Genomic DNA, 16,893 nt, shown 5'->3' with positions numbered 1-16,893 from the left:
CCTCGCATTTACGACCTTTGCAGGTCTGTAAAGCAAACGAAAGCTGAAATGAAAGGAAAACATGTACGTCCCATTACATTTCCATATCAATTTCATAAGCACAGTTGCAGTTTCACTTAGTGACCACATTGCTTAATGACAGAGTTGCTGGTCCGAATTGTGGTTGCTAAACGAGGACTACCTGTATTCAAAAAGCACTCAGCATTCAATTCTTCTTGAGCACTTTTGGGTCCTTGCTCTCCCTGGGTGATGTAAAACTATCAGCATTTGAAGGGAATGCTTCAGGTATCTGTTTCAATGTTTCATTTATTTTTTTTTAATTAAAGAACATTTTTAAAAGGCACTAAAAAACTGAAATGGCAGCAGTACAGACATGTTTTTATATGTACACATGTGCCAAAGACAAGAGGCTTTGCCCTATTTACTCAGAGAAGTTGAGAAAAGTCTGAAGGTTGACAACATAAGATTTTAAACATTTAACCAACAATCAAAGATTGACCGATGATTTCAAAATATGGGCAGTGATTTATATAGGGTGAGATGGTCTTAGTTAAACTGCTACCCTTGATAATTAGGGAGAAATGCAAGGTATGGTCTTCTGAGCCCAGAGGTTTGGCTCAGCTTGGTTCAAGAGAAGCAAATAGGAGTGTCAAAGCTTACTTATCCACATTGCAGCAATTTATCATGGATTCAAGGAAAAATCAATGCGGAAATAGCCTGAGAATTTAGCTTCACTCCTTCAGTGTATGCTTAACTCTTATTAGGACCTTGATGGAAGGAATATGTCTTCTTTTCCCAGTATTTGCTCACATCATGATTGCCTTACCAGAATAAAGTCTGTCTGATAGGTGGAGAGCATAAACACTGAGATATTCTGATTGGCTAGTGGAGCTATGACTGATTTGGCAATTTTGGTCACACCAATGGGCTGAGAGCCGGAGAAGCCACCTCCTCCCGAGACCACGTTGAGAGCCAGCCATGTTGCGTCTGCTACACTCAAGTGTTCTGATGAAGGGAGCTCTGAAATTGAAAGGTGAAAAAGCACACATAAACACATTTTATTTATTGACTTACAAGGATAAGAACATAGGAACGTAAACATCCCTGTTGGATGGGACCCCTGGCCCATCTGGGCCGGCAGTCTGTTCTCCCAGTGGCCAGCCAATTGCACTAGTCTCCCAGCAGATGGCCTTCAGAGGCAGTCCCACTGCCATCAAGGCACTGATGCCTATAACTTCCATGAATGGGTCCAAACCCTTTTTGAAGCCAGCCCATGTGGTAGCCCATGTGGTAGCCAGCACCATAACTTGTGGATGATTTGAACCACAAAACAGGATGTTCTGAAGTACAATCTACAAAGAACACTCCCAAATATTTTAAAATCAAACCACTGCTCAAGTGCAAGTGCCTTCTTGGTCCCACAAGAATAAGCTTCTTATATTTGAGCATTCAAGGAGTATTTATGCAATGCAAACAACCAAGACTACACAATAACAACTTACCATGAGACCTTCCAGAGGCCAAAGAGCAATATTTATATCCAGTTGTGAGAAAGTCTATTTACACACACACACACACACACAACCACAGTGGGACTCACAACTACACACTTCCTAAAGACAAAGGAAGAACACTGAGATAGGATCAGGATGGTTTGTCTAATCCAGCACTGTGTGTCATGCAGTGCAGAGACACAGCTTCCTTAATTCTGATGATGAGAACAATTAATCTACAGTATTCTTAATCTTTAGCTTTTTATTCAATCCAAAATTTTGTGAACCAGAGTTGGCAGAATTGTCTGGTTACAGACAAGCCAGGAACACTTTTTAAAAAAAATTCTAACCTGCTTAAAGGTGATTCAAACAATTCAACATTTAACCTATTTCTTTTTTTGAGACTTGGGAGACTTAGGCAGCACCCAACTGGCCTTGAACTTGAGAAGCTAATCAAGATCAGACCAACTTAGATTGAGATGGGAGACCATCAGGAAATCCCAGGATGATGAGCTAGAGCAGTGTTTCTCAAACGTAGCAACCTTAAGATGTTTCTTCAACTCCCAGAATTCTCCATCCAGCCCAATATGCTGGCTGGGGAATTCTGGGAGGTGAAGTCCACACATCTTAAAGTTGCCAAGTTTGAAAAACACTGGTCTAACAGGAACAGTATGTGTTTTTATAGCCAGGCAGAGATTTCCCATTCTGCCCGTTGACAAGACAGCTGTCTCTGCTTCATTTCTCACAATACCGACAAGGGCCTGTAGTACTCATAAGCTTGGGAAACAACGGCTTAAGCAATGCCCAGCAGTTGCAAAGTTAGGGTTTACGCCTTCCATCCTACAAATTCACTTTAGCGGATTCCTTTTTCCAAAGCGTCTTTAGTTTTGTTCTTGGTGATCTTAGATTCTCAATGTAGCTGCATGACCAGAAAAGAATTATTGGGGAAGGCTTTTTGCTGACATGGTGGCATCACAGGCATCAACAGAAAAATTAATTTGGGCTGACAGGAAAGTTTTGGAAAGATTTTCCTGCACAGAATAGATTTGTCAATTGTTAGAAGCGGACAGCATAGATATACAGTCAAATAAGAAAACCCATCAAAGTAGAGTCAGGGTGGTGGTGGTGGTGGTGGTGCTTTTAACTGCCTGCCAGCAGCCCGCCAGTGTTCCTGACATGATAGCAAAATATGGCATAGTGATTGTCCCCCCTCCTTGTGGGGGCTGAAAAACGAAGCAAATTAGACGAACAGAGGCTTTGCAGGGCTTTTGAAGTGCATAAAAACAGACACAGCTTTGATTACACCATCACGGCCACTATCTTGATTTCCGACCATACCCTTTGAGCACCCCTACCCAAATTATACTGTTTAAATGAGAATAGCTTAGGTTATACAGAAGCAATTTTCTTTTTATGGAAAGACTGAGTTCCATTAAGGTCTGGAGCAAACAGGCTTGCATACATGCATGCATATGAGTTGGTGTGTGTGTTTCCACTAACCTTTGGTTGCTGGATTGTAGTAAAAACAGATCCCACATATTTGAATTGCACACCCAAAGTAAGGAAAAGGGCTCCATAACTATTTCCCAAACAATGATACAAGCACTGAGAGTCAACATTTACTAAGTAATACAGTGCTTTTTCTGTGATTAGCAACTTCCCTCAGGAGCCCTGCATCCAAACAATGATTAAAAAGCTTCCTTTTTCCAAAAGTCCAAATTGTGAAAGCCATGTTCTACATTAGCTTGCATGGACATGTGGAATCTGATTTGCTAACTACTGCAATAAAAACACAAAATCAAAGTGATATTCAATTTTCCCTGAGACCAATACTGCAATGTGTCTTTATTCTGGTAATCAAAGCAACATATTAGGTATGTTCATAAATATATATTGGGCTTCATATGTGTATATATTATGTTTGCGCAACTGGGTTTCACAACTTCTGCAAACTAAAGCTTGCTACCTTCTTGTTGGCTGAGTAGACTGCATCTCATAAACAAGGCAACTATTGTTAAAAGAAAAAAAATAGAAAATGATTGAACTGCATTTTCTGGACACTTCTTGGCCAGCTGATGGATGGGAAAGTACAATTCAGGGTTCTAGTAAAACAAGCAGAGTTTAGAAAGTGATTAAGAGCACCCAAGAATCACCTCCTAATTGAATGTGTGGGTGGGTTTTTGTGTCCAAGGGACTGTGAAATATACAGAGTACAAAAAGAGCCATGAACTCCAAAACACAACATTATTGTATTATTGGCTCCAGAAGAATTTATTAGAAAGCAAATAAACAAGCAGGATGGATGCTCAAATGCTCTGTGACGAGGGAGAAGGACCCCTTGCTTCATCACGCTTACCGTCTTTTATCTTTATCCTTTCTACCTTTCATTGACTTGATTGTAATTTCTTTGGAGTCCTTGGTGCTCTCTGACCCTTGTTGTTTTCTTGCAGATGTTTCATTGCCAGACTAGGCAACATCTTCAGTGCAAAGAGGGAGTGGGCCTTGCTCTCAGTTTATATACCGTGGTTTGTCCAGCTTGTGTTGGTAGGGGTGTTGTTCTCTCCTTGGGAGTTCCTTGATTGGGCTGTTGTTTGCTGCTTGGTTGATTGACTGAGCTGATAGTTCCTTGATTAGGGTGTATTGTGCTGTTTGATGGTTCATCTGGTGTTAATCCTAGTGTTGATTTTTGCAAATCTTGGTGTTGCTTGCTGACGAGGTGGTGTTCTGGTCTTTTGGCTTTTCTATTGTCTCTTTTGAATGGTATGTAAATGTTGTTTACCTCTATGTGTCTGTTGATGGCTGCTTTGTCTGAGTGCCAGGCTTCCAGGAATTCTCTGGCGTTTTTTGGATTTGGCTTGGTTTAGGATGCTCACCGTTTCCCAGTTGAAACTATGGTTGAGTCTGTCCATGTGTTTAAGGAGATTAAGGAGTTCTCATCGTGTCTTCTGACTGCTAGTTGATGTTCGTGGATGCGCTCTGCTAGTCTTCTGCCTGTCTGTCCTTCCTACATAGTGGCTGTTACAGTCTTTACATTGTATGTTGTAAATAACTCCTGTTTTTTCTTCTTGGGCTATTGGGTCTTTTGGGTTGCTTAATATGTTTTGAAGAGTTTTAGTTGGTTTATGTGCTACAGTGATGCCATGTGGTTGTAACAGTCTGTTGGTGGTTTCTGAGATGTTGCTGATGTATGGCAGTGTTATCCTTTTCATAGTTTCCATTGGTTGGGTTGTAGTGGGTTGGGTGGTGAGGCACGTTTTGATAAAGTTGAGCAGGTATCCATTTTGTTGGAAGATGCTGTACAGATGATCTTTTTCTTTTTTCTAGTGTTCTGGGTTGCTGCAGAGCGTAAGTGCTCAACTGAATATTGGTTGTTGGAGCAAAACAGGCTCAAAAGAGGGTTTCTGTATCATTATATGGGTCAGATATAGCCCCTGTTATACCTCACACCTCCTTTTGCACTGGTTAAACTCTGCCTATTGCATCCCCTGGCTCCGCCCATCCTACCCCCTGGCTCCACCCCCTGGTCTCTGCCCATCCTGCTTCCTGCTCCCAGGCTCTTTCCACCTTGGCTCTGCATGCCTCTTGGTTCCACCTCCCTTGACAGCCCATCAGTCTCCAGGTTTGGCTTGCAGTCAGCTGCCCTTTCAGGATATTCCACCCCTCCCCCCCATTTCCTGCTATCACAATATACTTGTTTTTCTAGTTTTCAGATCTGAATACATAATCCTGTCCAAACGTATTAACTTTCACATGCCTGCCAAGAAACATCCAAGCAACAAAGGTAAAGCTGTTTACTTAGCATATAATATTCTGTACCATATTTAATTTTGGAACATTATTTCCACTCCAGGATTGGAGGTCTCAAAGTCCTTTTAAAAAACATCTAACACTTTCTAAGCAATCCAATAGTTTTGGGCTACATTATCCAAAAATGTGTGATGAAATAATAGGCCAGTCAGGCACATTATTCAGCAAGGTAATTTTTAAGAAAATATTTTGAAATGTATCCCATATATTTGTGTAATACATACATTATCCCATATATTTGTGTAATACATACATTATATCTACTTTGGTTCTATTACTTTACTTACTTTGCTAAAAACAAATGCTGAATTTTCTAGCATCCCACTGAAGCCAGAGGCTGTAAAAAGGAATCTTATAATTAATATAAGTATTTTCATACACCATCTTTTCATACGCATGGTGTACCTGCTTTCTGCAAACTTTAATTACAACCTCTTTTCTTCTTTTTGGTTATTATTATTGTTACATAAATCCTATTACGAATATCATGAATCTTAACCAAAGCAAACTACAGAGGCAGTATTTAATAAGGGCTGGTTCACCCACACACGTATGTCACTTGATTAAATCAGCCCTGACAGCCAAGTGTGTGGACTAATTTCCTTGAAACATGACTAGTTTTTATATATCTTTGTGAGTTGCTAGCTATGAAGTATAATAGAAACAGGTATAATTAGAGGAAGGACAGGTTTTTGAAAAAAAAAATAGGGTGCATGTACACATTACAGAAGTCCGTGTCTGTATGGCTGTGTAGCCCTTTGGTTTATAAGTATGGTGGCCATATTTTCTTGGAAAAAATAAAGGACAAATCTGAAAAAGGGGCAAATCTCAAAGAGGTTCATAAGGATAAAAAACTGTTGATGTTATAATTCTGCTTTACAAAGGAAAATTCAAGAGCAAAGCCCAGAAAAACTTTACAAAAACGCATATTCTAATAAAAACATCTAAAATCAAACGGTATGTGTATACTTATTTTAAAAGGACAATTCAATTTCAACATTTTTCACGTGAATGTGAAAGATGGTGTATTAAGCGGTGCCAATAGTATGGTAAAAGTTAAATGACCAAAATAAAGGACAAGTTTATCTGGAGTTTTTGACAAATAAATACATCTAAATGTCAGCTGTCTGAAATAAAGGACTGTCCTTTACCAGAAAGGCCGTACGGTCACTCTAATTCTAAGGCAAAAAGGTGTTCTGGAAGGCAGCACCTTCCCCTCTGCGGCTCCCTGAGAGCAGCTGTGTCTTTTTCTGGGACCGTGTGGCTGCCCTCTGCAACAATAGCACAATCCTGGGCAATGAGATGTTTGGTTTAAGGCGCTGCAAACAGGTGTTACGTTAGCGACTCTTCGTGTTCTGCCTTTTGCCTTCAAATGTACAACCCTAAAACGTAAGGTCTATGTCATCTTTGCGGACAGAACTTATAAATACATCGGGATCTAGCAGCTGAAGTTTACATAATTTATTTTAAGTTAGGAAGGATCTTCGATTCTCTCAGCTGTTTAATAACAGCAGCAGCAAAATAATTTCTCTCTTGCCCTAAAATATACAGGTAGTCCTCGCTTAGTGAACACTCGTTCAGCAACCGCTCAAAGCTCCGACGGTGATGAATGAGGAGACTTACAACTGGTCCTTGAAGTTGCAGCCATTGCATCATCCCCGCTATCACGTGATTGGTTCAGGCACTTGGCAACTGGCGTGCACTTATGATGGTTGCAGTGTCCCGCGGTCACGTGATCGCCATTTGCAACCATCACTGCCAGCTTCCCAGAAGCAAAGTCAATGGGGAAGCTGGCAGGAGGCTGCAAATGGCGATCACGTCATGTTGTGCTTAACAACTGCAACCGGAACTGCCAGAACTACTGTCATAAATTGGCACAGTCACGTGATTTGTTTGCTTTACAACACAGGTCCAATTACGGTTGTTAAATGAGAACTACCTGTACTGCTAAGATGAAAAAACAACTTGGAGGAACAGGAAGTGGAGTTCTGTGTGCGGGAGGATCCAGTCAAGTGGGGAATTCAAACCAAATTCCTGGGCAAAGGATTGCTTAATTCTAGGGCTGTTTGTACACTAGTCCCCCAACCATCCTCAAAGTGATACAAAACCTGTCTTTGTTATTGTTCTTTTGACACCACAATGGTTGCATGATTCAAGAAGACCCTATAAGTCACTGGGGGGGTGGGGGGTTCTGCTGAAGTGGAAGTCTTTTTGCACCAAGCTCTGGTTGGTAGACCTTGAGTTCTACAGGTAGTCCTCACTTAATGACCATAATTGGGCCTGGAATTTCAGTTGCTAAGCAAATCCAACCTGATTTTACGACTGTTTTTGCAGAGGTCGCTAAGCGAATCACCATGGGCATTAATCAAACCACATGGTTGTTAAGCGAATCACATGGTTCCCCATTGATTTTGCTTGCCAGAAGCCAGCCAGGAAGGTAGAAAATGGCAATCATGTGACTATGGGACGCTGCGATGATCATAAAATGCAAGCCGGTTGCCAAGTGCCCAAATCGTGATCACATGACCGTGGGGACACTGCAATAGTCCTAAGTGTGAGAACCAGTTGTAAGACAGTTTTTCCAGCACTGTCGTAAGTTTGAACCATCACTAAACGAATGGCTGTTAAGTGAGGACTACCTGTAATAGTAACAGAAAGCCGATAAATGCCCCAAGCATCTGGTATATATTGTACCTTTAGATTCTTTTCTCTTAGCAGAAGAGGGAAAAAAGACTCCTAATAATTAAATTAGGAGTCTGTTCTTTCAGCTTTAGGCCTCTGCTGAGTTATTGAAAATCCAACCTTCTGTTTTCATCAAGGCAAAAGAGAAACAATGATGAAAGAGAAACAATATTTGGGAAGGAAGGAGCTTGGGGCCTAGCTATGTATGAGACTTTTGATGGTTTAATTGATTATGTGTCATCAGATTGTTTTTGACTCTCAGCGACCACAGACAGATTTTCTCCAGGATGATCTGTCCTCAAACTGGTCCTTCAGGTTTTCCAATGGGGCACCCATCACCACTGTAACTGAGTCCATCCACCTTGCTGCTGGTTGTCCTCTTTGTTTTCCTTCCATCTTTCCCAGAATTAGAACCTTCTCATCTATGAGACTGCCTCTCTCCAATTGTTTCTGCCCAACTGGCAAGATCTAACTGAGTTGCCATGTTCTGGGTCTCTTCAGCAAAAGCAAAGGCCCTTCCAGGATCCCAAAGTCAGGCCTTCTTTGCTGCTGTCCTGGACCTTTGGAAGATCATTCCCCCCAAATTCACATGGTCCTGACCCTGCTGACCTTTAGAAAAGCTGCAATGACCTGGTTCTCCCAGAAGGTCCCAGGGGAGAATGATTTGTAATTTCACTCAGTGAGTTATATGGCACTGTTTTGTCTTGATATAGGATGTAGAGTATGTGTCTGTGAGAGAATGTGTGTGTGTGAATACACACACACATATATACTGGTATAGATACTTTTTCTTAAAACAGAAAAAGTATTACTGTGTACACCACCTAGAGTTGCTTTGGCAAATGAGGAAACTTATACAATGATCAAAAGAACAAGCAAACAAGTTGGTATGTATGAATTGGGCAAGGAATTGCATTGCATGCTAGCTCATAGCAGCTGCTGTTTCAACAGCAATCGTGCTTTAATTGAAGTGCTCTAGCAAGGCATCCCATTTGTCATTAAATTTGCAAAGATACTTTTTGTATGTGTGGAGAGGAGGTTATATTACTCAGTGACCAGCAGGTTCCACCAACTCATTGATGGTGATCCCCCCCTGCTTCTCCTACACTACATGAAGGCCCAAACCCTCCTGACAATGTATGAGAGGACTTGGAAAGATAGAATACATTTGGAGCTCAATAAACTCATTGGGAGTTGGGCGGCATACAAATTAAATCAATCAATCAATGAAATAACATGACACAGATGAGTTCCTGCACTGCTAGAATTAATTTGGAATGAATTCTTCCTCTCTGCCATCATCCTTGGAGACTTCTGAAGGTGAGTAAAACATTGAGAATTTGCTCCTTTTTTTTTCAAGGAAGTGCTAATTTTGTCCAACTAGCAAGGGTAGATAAAACAAACAGATAACCCGAACTATAATTTCAGGAAGAATGCGAAGACCCTGAAGACAGATCCCTTCAAAAATCACTTGAGGTGCTAATAAAGTTTTGCAATCTCTTATTCATCAGCACAAATCATTACTGGGTGTTGCAGTCTCAAAAGTTGTGAGCCTTCTGTGGAGCAACCTGAGGATCCTAGAATAGTAGGTTGAGAAAGCTCATCCTAATCTTCCCAGTCTCAAAGATTTTAAGAAGGAGCAGTTTCTTCAGACTAATTTCAGGATGGCTGAAATAATTTCTTTTGCTTCTGCTTTTAAATGATTGAACTAAAGCCACTGACTATGTTGGCTGTGATTATAAGAGTTGCTGCAACCAATGTGAAGGGTGAGGAAGGCTGAGGTGATTCTGAAGATGTTCCGCTAGACCTAGAAAAACACTGAGGGAAACTAGGAGACTGAGCTTCCCCCACTGCACAAAACTGGGAGAAAGTACTGAGAACACCACCTCGAGTTCCTGGAGGCTGGAGAGTGAATGAATGAATGAATGTTCATTGCCACATCATATATGCGTGGCAGCCCCACATCAAAATTTAGTCCGATGAAATGGTGACCTTCATTTTTTTTACACTACACTCTTCTGAGCCAAGACTGCCTCCCAAAGCTGTTTACAATACAAATCCATTCAATAGGTACAATAGTTTTATTTATTCATCTGTTTACTTATTTTTCTGCCTTCAAGTCAGTGTTGAGTCTTGCTGACTGCCTGGACTAGTCCCTGAAGTTTTCTTGGGAAAATTTTTGGAAGTGTCTGTTTCGTGGTAAGAAATTTGAAGGTTCTTTAACTCATATGGTTTTGTCTCTTCCGGCTTTAGCTTGGTTTTGGTTTCAAATTACTACCTGGGTCAGTGCCATTTTGGGAAGAAATCCCACAGTCAATAAACTCAATGTAATGTTCAACAATATTCCTAAAACATGGAATTTGTCATCTTATGAAGAATGCTGGCTCTATCAAGCCTGGGGCATGGCAAGAGGATACATTTTATGTAACTGGAATGAAACTTACTCTCCTGAATGGGTGCAGGGTATGAATTTTTTTCTATTTTTGAAAAGTCTCTGTGTCTTAAAAATGAGAAGATGACAAGTACGTTCTTTATGGTCTTCCTTTTAATGATACCCTACTTTTCTATAAAAATAGTTAGTTTTGAAAATATAGAAGCTAAAGAGTCCCTCTTTTGGGGGAGATGGGTGGTAATTAAATTTGAATAATAAATAAATAATTAAATTTGAATAAAAACTTGCATAGGTTCCATGCTGTGCCCAATTCACTTTGGCATGAGTCAGCTAACATATATAACCCTTGACTGAAGAATGGTAGGCTCTTATCTGGGATGCTTGTCCTCTTCCACTGAGCACACAGCTACAGAAGGGTCACATGTGGAGTGGGGAGGGAGGAAGGAGACACCTGCCCAGACAGCCAGATCAGCCGAATTCACCCTGATGATCAATGTGGTGACAGATGTTGCAGCCAGATTGTCCTCACATCTGAGACTTGTAACTGATGGCCTAAATCCTTGCAATGTAATCCAAATTGTCTGCCAAGACAAACCAAAAAGTGACGCAGCTTCATTGCCTCAATCTGAATGCAATAAACAATTTCTGCCTACACAGTTGTGCTTTGGCATCAGCTGTTTAGTTGTGAAAAGTGCCAAGCGTGGATGTGTCAGGAGGGATGCAGCAGAGCCTAAAGTTAAAATTAGGACCTTTGTACCATGCCTCTGTTTTATCTTGGGGATAAGCAACATATGTCAGCAGTATTGGAATAAAGAGCACACCAGCTGGAGATTATGAAGAAACAACCAGCCCCTGATACGTTGCTGCATTAGACTGTTTCGGGTCCCTTTGGGAGCCAAAAGGCGAACAATTTTACTGTGGCTTCATTTTTTGTGATCAAATTCACCTTCCTGAATTCTGAATGGGAACAGTGGGAGTTGTAATCCTGGGGGCCAGTGGATTGGAAAGAAGCAGGCCCTAATGTATTAGTTTCCAGGTTCAATCTTGCATATTTTTAAGAAGGTAAGAAGTCCAAAGCCCCCATCCTGGTGCAAGATAGTCTTTGTCTAAGTAGCCAACTAGATTTCTTTGGGGTGCACACAAACAGGATGTGGGAGACATACCCGCCTCCCACTGTTATTCTCCCTCAACTGGTATTTGGAAGCATCCTGACCCCACCTTGGAAACAATAGCTCTCAATAGACCTGACATCTATGAATGTATGCAATCCTCTTTTAAAGCCACCCAAGACACTGGCCACCACTATGTCTTCTGCTGAAGAATTCAACAGATTAATTATGCCTCGTGCGAAGAAGTCCTCTCTTTGGTTGGTTCTAAATCTCCTTCCAAACAGCTTCACTGGATGGGTCCTGGTCCTACTGTTTGCGGAGAGGAAACTTCTCCCTGCCATGTATGTTTTGATTCATGGCAATAATTTTTACCTCAGGCACCTTTTTTTTCCAAATGTGAAGACCAGAACTGATTTTAAACTTGTGGCACTGTTTTTTTATGTTCCATTTTATTCTGCACATAAATAGATTTTACTACATATTATATTTTATTGCTTATTTATGTTTATATTTATATATTTATACTTATTGTACTTGCACGGACATTGAATTTTAAATTTTGTTTTGTTGTAAACTGCCCAGAGTCCCTCCTTGTGGGGGGAGATGGGCAGTGATACAAATTCGATATCTATCTATCTATCCATCCATCCATCCGTCCATCCAGAGATCTGCTGGATCAGGCCAAGACCCATCTTAGTCACCCATTATGATTCTCACAGAGACCAACCAGACCAACTTAAACTTATGTCCCCAACCTAGTCTGCTCCAAATCAAAATCCTCCACAAAACTAGGAATTATATTTTTATATGTATAAAATAATTGTAAACCATTCTCTCTCTCTGTCTCTCCCTCCCTGCCTCCCTCCCTGGTCCTTGTCACTTAAATAGAGGAAAGAAACAAAAAATAACCCTACAAAAATGTATTCATTTCTTAATAAACTGATTTTCACAAGCCTGGACTTAATAGGCAAATTTTAAGATTATAATTAGATTCCATAGAACCAGTTTGGGAGAGGAGGAGCCGTTCTTTCCAGGACATCCTTTTTACATTTTAATTGCTATTAATAAATTGCTAACATCAATTATATAGCACATCCTTCTAAATAATTTCCCAATACTTTTACTGGTCCATTGGAAATAATATAACCTACAATATAATCCTTTCAGTATAATACAGTACTAACTGCTAAAAGCTTTTAAATTTTATCACTATTCTAAAAAAAGTGTGTCCAAGAACTATCTTGATGTAGATTTTATATATCAAGTTTAAGCTATGGGGTATTAAAAACCAATGATGCAATCGTTTATAGAAATCGAGTTTCAACTTTACTGTGAGATGCACTTGGAATCCTAGAATCTTGAAGGTGGAAGGAGCTATGCAGAGCGTTGATTCCAACTCTGCTTTCAGCAGGAAACATCCCTGACAGATTGGGCATCCAGACTCTGCTTGATGCTCCAGTGAAAAAAGGGAGCACACCCCTTCATCTGTGTTCCCTATACATACAAAGACACAAATATATATTTCTGAGATGGCTGCACCCACATATTTTTCTGCTTTTGACTATATTCCCAGTTAACTCTCAGAATGCACAGAAGAGTTGGATGCATCATCAGTGATGTCAACCTGCTGACCATGAAAAGAGAGTGCTAGGTTTGTTCAAGTTGTAGTATTTGTTCAAGTTGTAGCCAACCCATAAAGTCAAAGTGCCAACCATCACAAGGGTAGAAGCCACACATGATCTACTCCATTCTAAACCTAAAGAGAGCATAAGACCAAATGCATAAAAACCATGGCAACTCACTAAGTGACATGTAGCCTCACAGCAGGAGTTTCTTAAGATTTCCCTTCATGATTACCAATGTTCTGGCCAATCCTTATGTAGCTAAATGTTGCCACAAATGAACATACAACAGGGAGACATCAATAGTCTTGCATGCTATGGGCTTAGGGAAGTTACATTCACTTAAGGAGAGCTACATGTGACTTGTGGGTTGCCCACCTGTGTCTTAGCCCTCATGGAAGAATCCTCCTCAGACAATAGGAAGAGCTGGGGAGATTTTGGAAGGCCCAAGGTTCTGCATACAGAGAAGGGGGTGACATCTGTGAGTGTGGAATCTATGGCCTTAGATTCCCTCCTGAATTCCTCAGAACCACCTTTAAGTCCATCAAGTAATGGTATTCCTAGTAGGCAGTCAAAGAGCTGAAAGGCACAGAAGTGCAATTTGTAAAGAAAAGTTCTCTGTCCCTGGGAATAATGAGCTATGGGAGAATTATAGTTGCCCCTGAGTAGCCTTGTTGAACCTGACTTGACATGATCTAAGTAATCATATGCATATTAGGTGAAGAGCTTTTCATATAAAGCTCTTCCTCTAGGGACAACCCAGTTATCTGGAAACTCAATTCCTTGCATGATCCTGTGACTATCTGTTTTGAGCTTTGACCAGGATGCCTGGTATGACTTCTTGGACTGACTTGTACTTTGAAGCTTCTCTTTGAACCTTCTGGATCTTCAATATGTGTCAATTGACTGCATATACTTCTAGCTGAGGGGAATATAGATTCCAGACTGTTGGCTTGCAAGGCAGTCTCCAGATTAGAGACCGTGGCTTGCATAGAATAACATGAGCATCCTTGGGATAAAACTGGATTTGGCTGTGCTTGGGGCATACTAGCCAAAACATGCAAAAACTGACCTTGCCATTATCAGGAAATGTGGCATAAGTATGACCACAGATGGTAACCTAATCTACATGGTCTCTGTCTTACCGCTTGATGGGTAGCAAAGACCCAAATTTATGGGCCCTTCTGATGTTGCCTATACCATATAAAAGATTACAACTTAGAATGTAAGAGGAATAAATGATAAAAAGCATGAATTGATGAACAACAACAGATACAGTGAGTCTATGAAACTAAGGGAAAGGGGAAGGATATAACAGCTCTGAATAAGAGTAGTATGATCTTGTGGAACAAAATTGAGGAATACATACAGGGAAGTGAAGATGTAGGTTTAAATTATGAATAAAAGGCTAAAATATATGTCCAAATGTATGAACTGGTATCACCTGGATTGCATGGAAGTGTAAGAAAATAGGAATCCATTAGATGGTGATAGTTGCATGTTATGCTCTATGGAATGATGCTAATGGAATGAGTTTTGGGGGGAAAGATGCTAGAGTTCATTTATTAGTCTAATAACTAGGTACAGGGGAATTACTTTACTAAACATGTTTGAGATGAAGTTGGGCAGAATTCTGATGAAAAAAAGACAATGAACAAAATTTGGAAAACAGGATGTAGGTTTGTACCAGGTGTGTGTGTAGACCAGCTCATTGAAAATTTATGTATGTGAGAATGAGAATCCATGGTATATTTGTTGATTTAGAGAAAGTATATGGTAGAGTGAATTGATTATGTGCCATTAAGTCATGGCGCCTTCCCTCTGGAATGAGATCCCACCTGAAATCCGTGTGGCTCCCACCTTTTTGATATTCCATAAGGCCTTGAAGACCTGGCTGTTCTCCCAGGCTTGTGTTAAGATGGATGAAACCCCTCATTAGGTACGTTGTGTCTATGTTTTTATTGTATGGTGTTTTTAGGGTTTATTATCTTGTGAGCTGCCCAGAGTCAGTTTGGAGTCAGGCAGTACCTAAACTGCAGTAAATAAATAAAAAGATCCTTGCCTGGAAACAAAGTGATGCCAAGGAAAATCTACCAGGGAGTGTAATCTACAGCTGGGATACCACCATTGAAAAATGGTTTCTAAAGAAGGTTTATCTACTTTGGCTGTTTTAGCTCTGAACTTCTTGCAATGAGCCAGGGTTGAACAAGACTATCTAAAAGGCCTCTCTTAAAATGGGGAGAACAAAGATGCCCATAGAATCATAGTTAGAAGGGGGCTTTTAGATCTCTTGCTCAGTATACTTCCAGGATACACTGAGGATGTAACTCAACCTCACTCTCCCTGATCCTAGTTGAATACCTTATCCAATATGTAACTTTGGCTTCCTGTTCAGTACAGGAATCCAAATTAAAGCATCTCTGATAGATGGTTGTTTATTTCCACTTGAATAGCTCCAATGAAAGAATTGTTCTTGAAATTGGGTCCAACACTGAACTGCTCTGTTTTAAAAACTTTTGATCAAAACCTGGTTTCCTGTAAATTAAACCCATTATCCCTTGTCCTACATTCTGAACAATGGAGAAAAGGTCTTGAGCTTCTGTATGACATCCTTTTGGGTATTGGAAAAGTGCCACTGTATCCCCCCTCCCAGTTCTCTCCTTAAGGTGGAACATGTCGATCATCTTCCATCCTTCTTCATGGGAGGAGGCAATTCCCTGATCTTTCTCATGGCCCTTCTTTGAACCTTTCTTTTTTCTAAATCCTTCTTGAGGGCCCAGTATACAAGGTGGGGTGTGTCTAAAACACCCAGATCTGGTCTGATCTGCAATGACACATCCTATCCCCTTTTGTTGGGTTCTGACTTCACTTAGAGGAGGACTAAAGTGTACAAACCAGATCCGAAGTTTTCATGTTTGGCTCTGCTGTGCCCTTGAGGTTAAAGCAGATCTCACCCTGGGTGTGAGCAATTCCTTATCCCCTCTTACATGCATGCCCCAGGACAGGATGCCCAAGATACGTGAAGCTGAAGTAACCACATAAAACAATCCAAACTTGTTCAGCAGGTCTCAGTGTTGCTATAATTAGGTTTGGAAAGATAACTCACCTTTGGCTGGCACTGCTTCCTCTGATCAAGAATGTGTTTACGTGAAACCCTAAATCTGCAGAAGCCAAGAGGCAGCCTAGCTGCCAGCCAAGTGCCAGATTTTTTTCAAGTGGGGATGCAAGCTGCTTTCAAGCCCTGCTAATCTGATAAGATACCGAGGGAGCTATGGGTAAACAGTAAAAGTTAGAGTGAGACAGGTTGCTGTCAATCCGGAGGGTGGGGTGGGGGGGAACAATGAAAGCTCTCTTTGTCCCCTTAGGCCAGAGATATTTAATCCTGGTGGCAGTGGACCGTGCAGGGAAGATTGGAATCACTGAAGCCATGCAGGGTCTGAGTTAATTTTTTAAAGAGCGATGTCCTAACAGTCAGGAACCACGCTGAGACAAGGAATAAGTCTCTAGTGTTTTATTACTGCTACATTAGACAGAAAATCCTAACAAACTGAAGAAGCGTGGGAAAAACCCAGACAGATAAACCCCAAAGTCAAGGCGGGTCTGATCTGTGTCTCTTTGAATGGCTGCTTAACTCCTCAGTACTACGCATGCGTTTTCCCCCCTGGATAGAGGCCCCCTCCTGCTCACCATCAGTACTCATGACAATTGCTTTAACTTTGTTTAAAGGGAAGCTGGCACACCACAAAGCAAAGTGACTGTAGCGTCGTCTTAATTCACAAGAACGCTTC

The 16,893-nt window shown here is 40.9% G+C and overlaps 1 protein-coding gene across 2 annotated transcripts in view; it reads right to left on the bottom strand.

Moving 5' to 3' along the window:
• Window positions 1–16,893, bottom strand: part of CASTOR2 (cytosolic arginine sensor for mTORC1 subunit 2) — a 76,666-nt gene that overhangs the window by 14,123 nt on the left and 45,650 nt on the right. For both annotated transcript variants that reach the window (XM_063297427.1, XM_063297419.1), the window contains exon 3: window positions 827–1,020. In XM_063297427.1, the coding sequence (XP_063153497.1) occupies window positions 827–1,020 (194 nt within the window). The remainder of the gene's footprint in view (window positions 1–826; window positions 1,021–16,893) is intronic.

Source organism: Candoia aspera, chromosome 1, assembly GCF_035149785.1.
Source record: "Candoia aspera isolate rCanAsp1 chromosome 1, rCanAsp1.hap2, whole genome shotgun sequence".
NCBI lineage: Eukaryota > Metazoa > Chordata > Lepidosauria > Squamata > Boidae > Candoia > Candoia aspera.
Note: the sequence above shows the minus strand (reverse complement) of the source record. Positions and strands in the feature narration are given on the sequence as shown.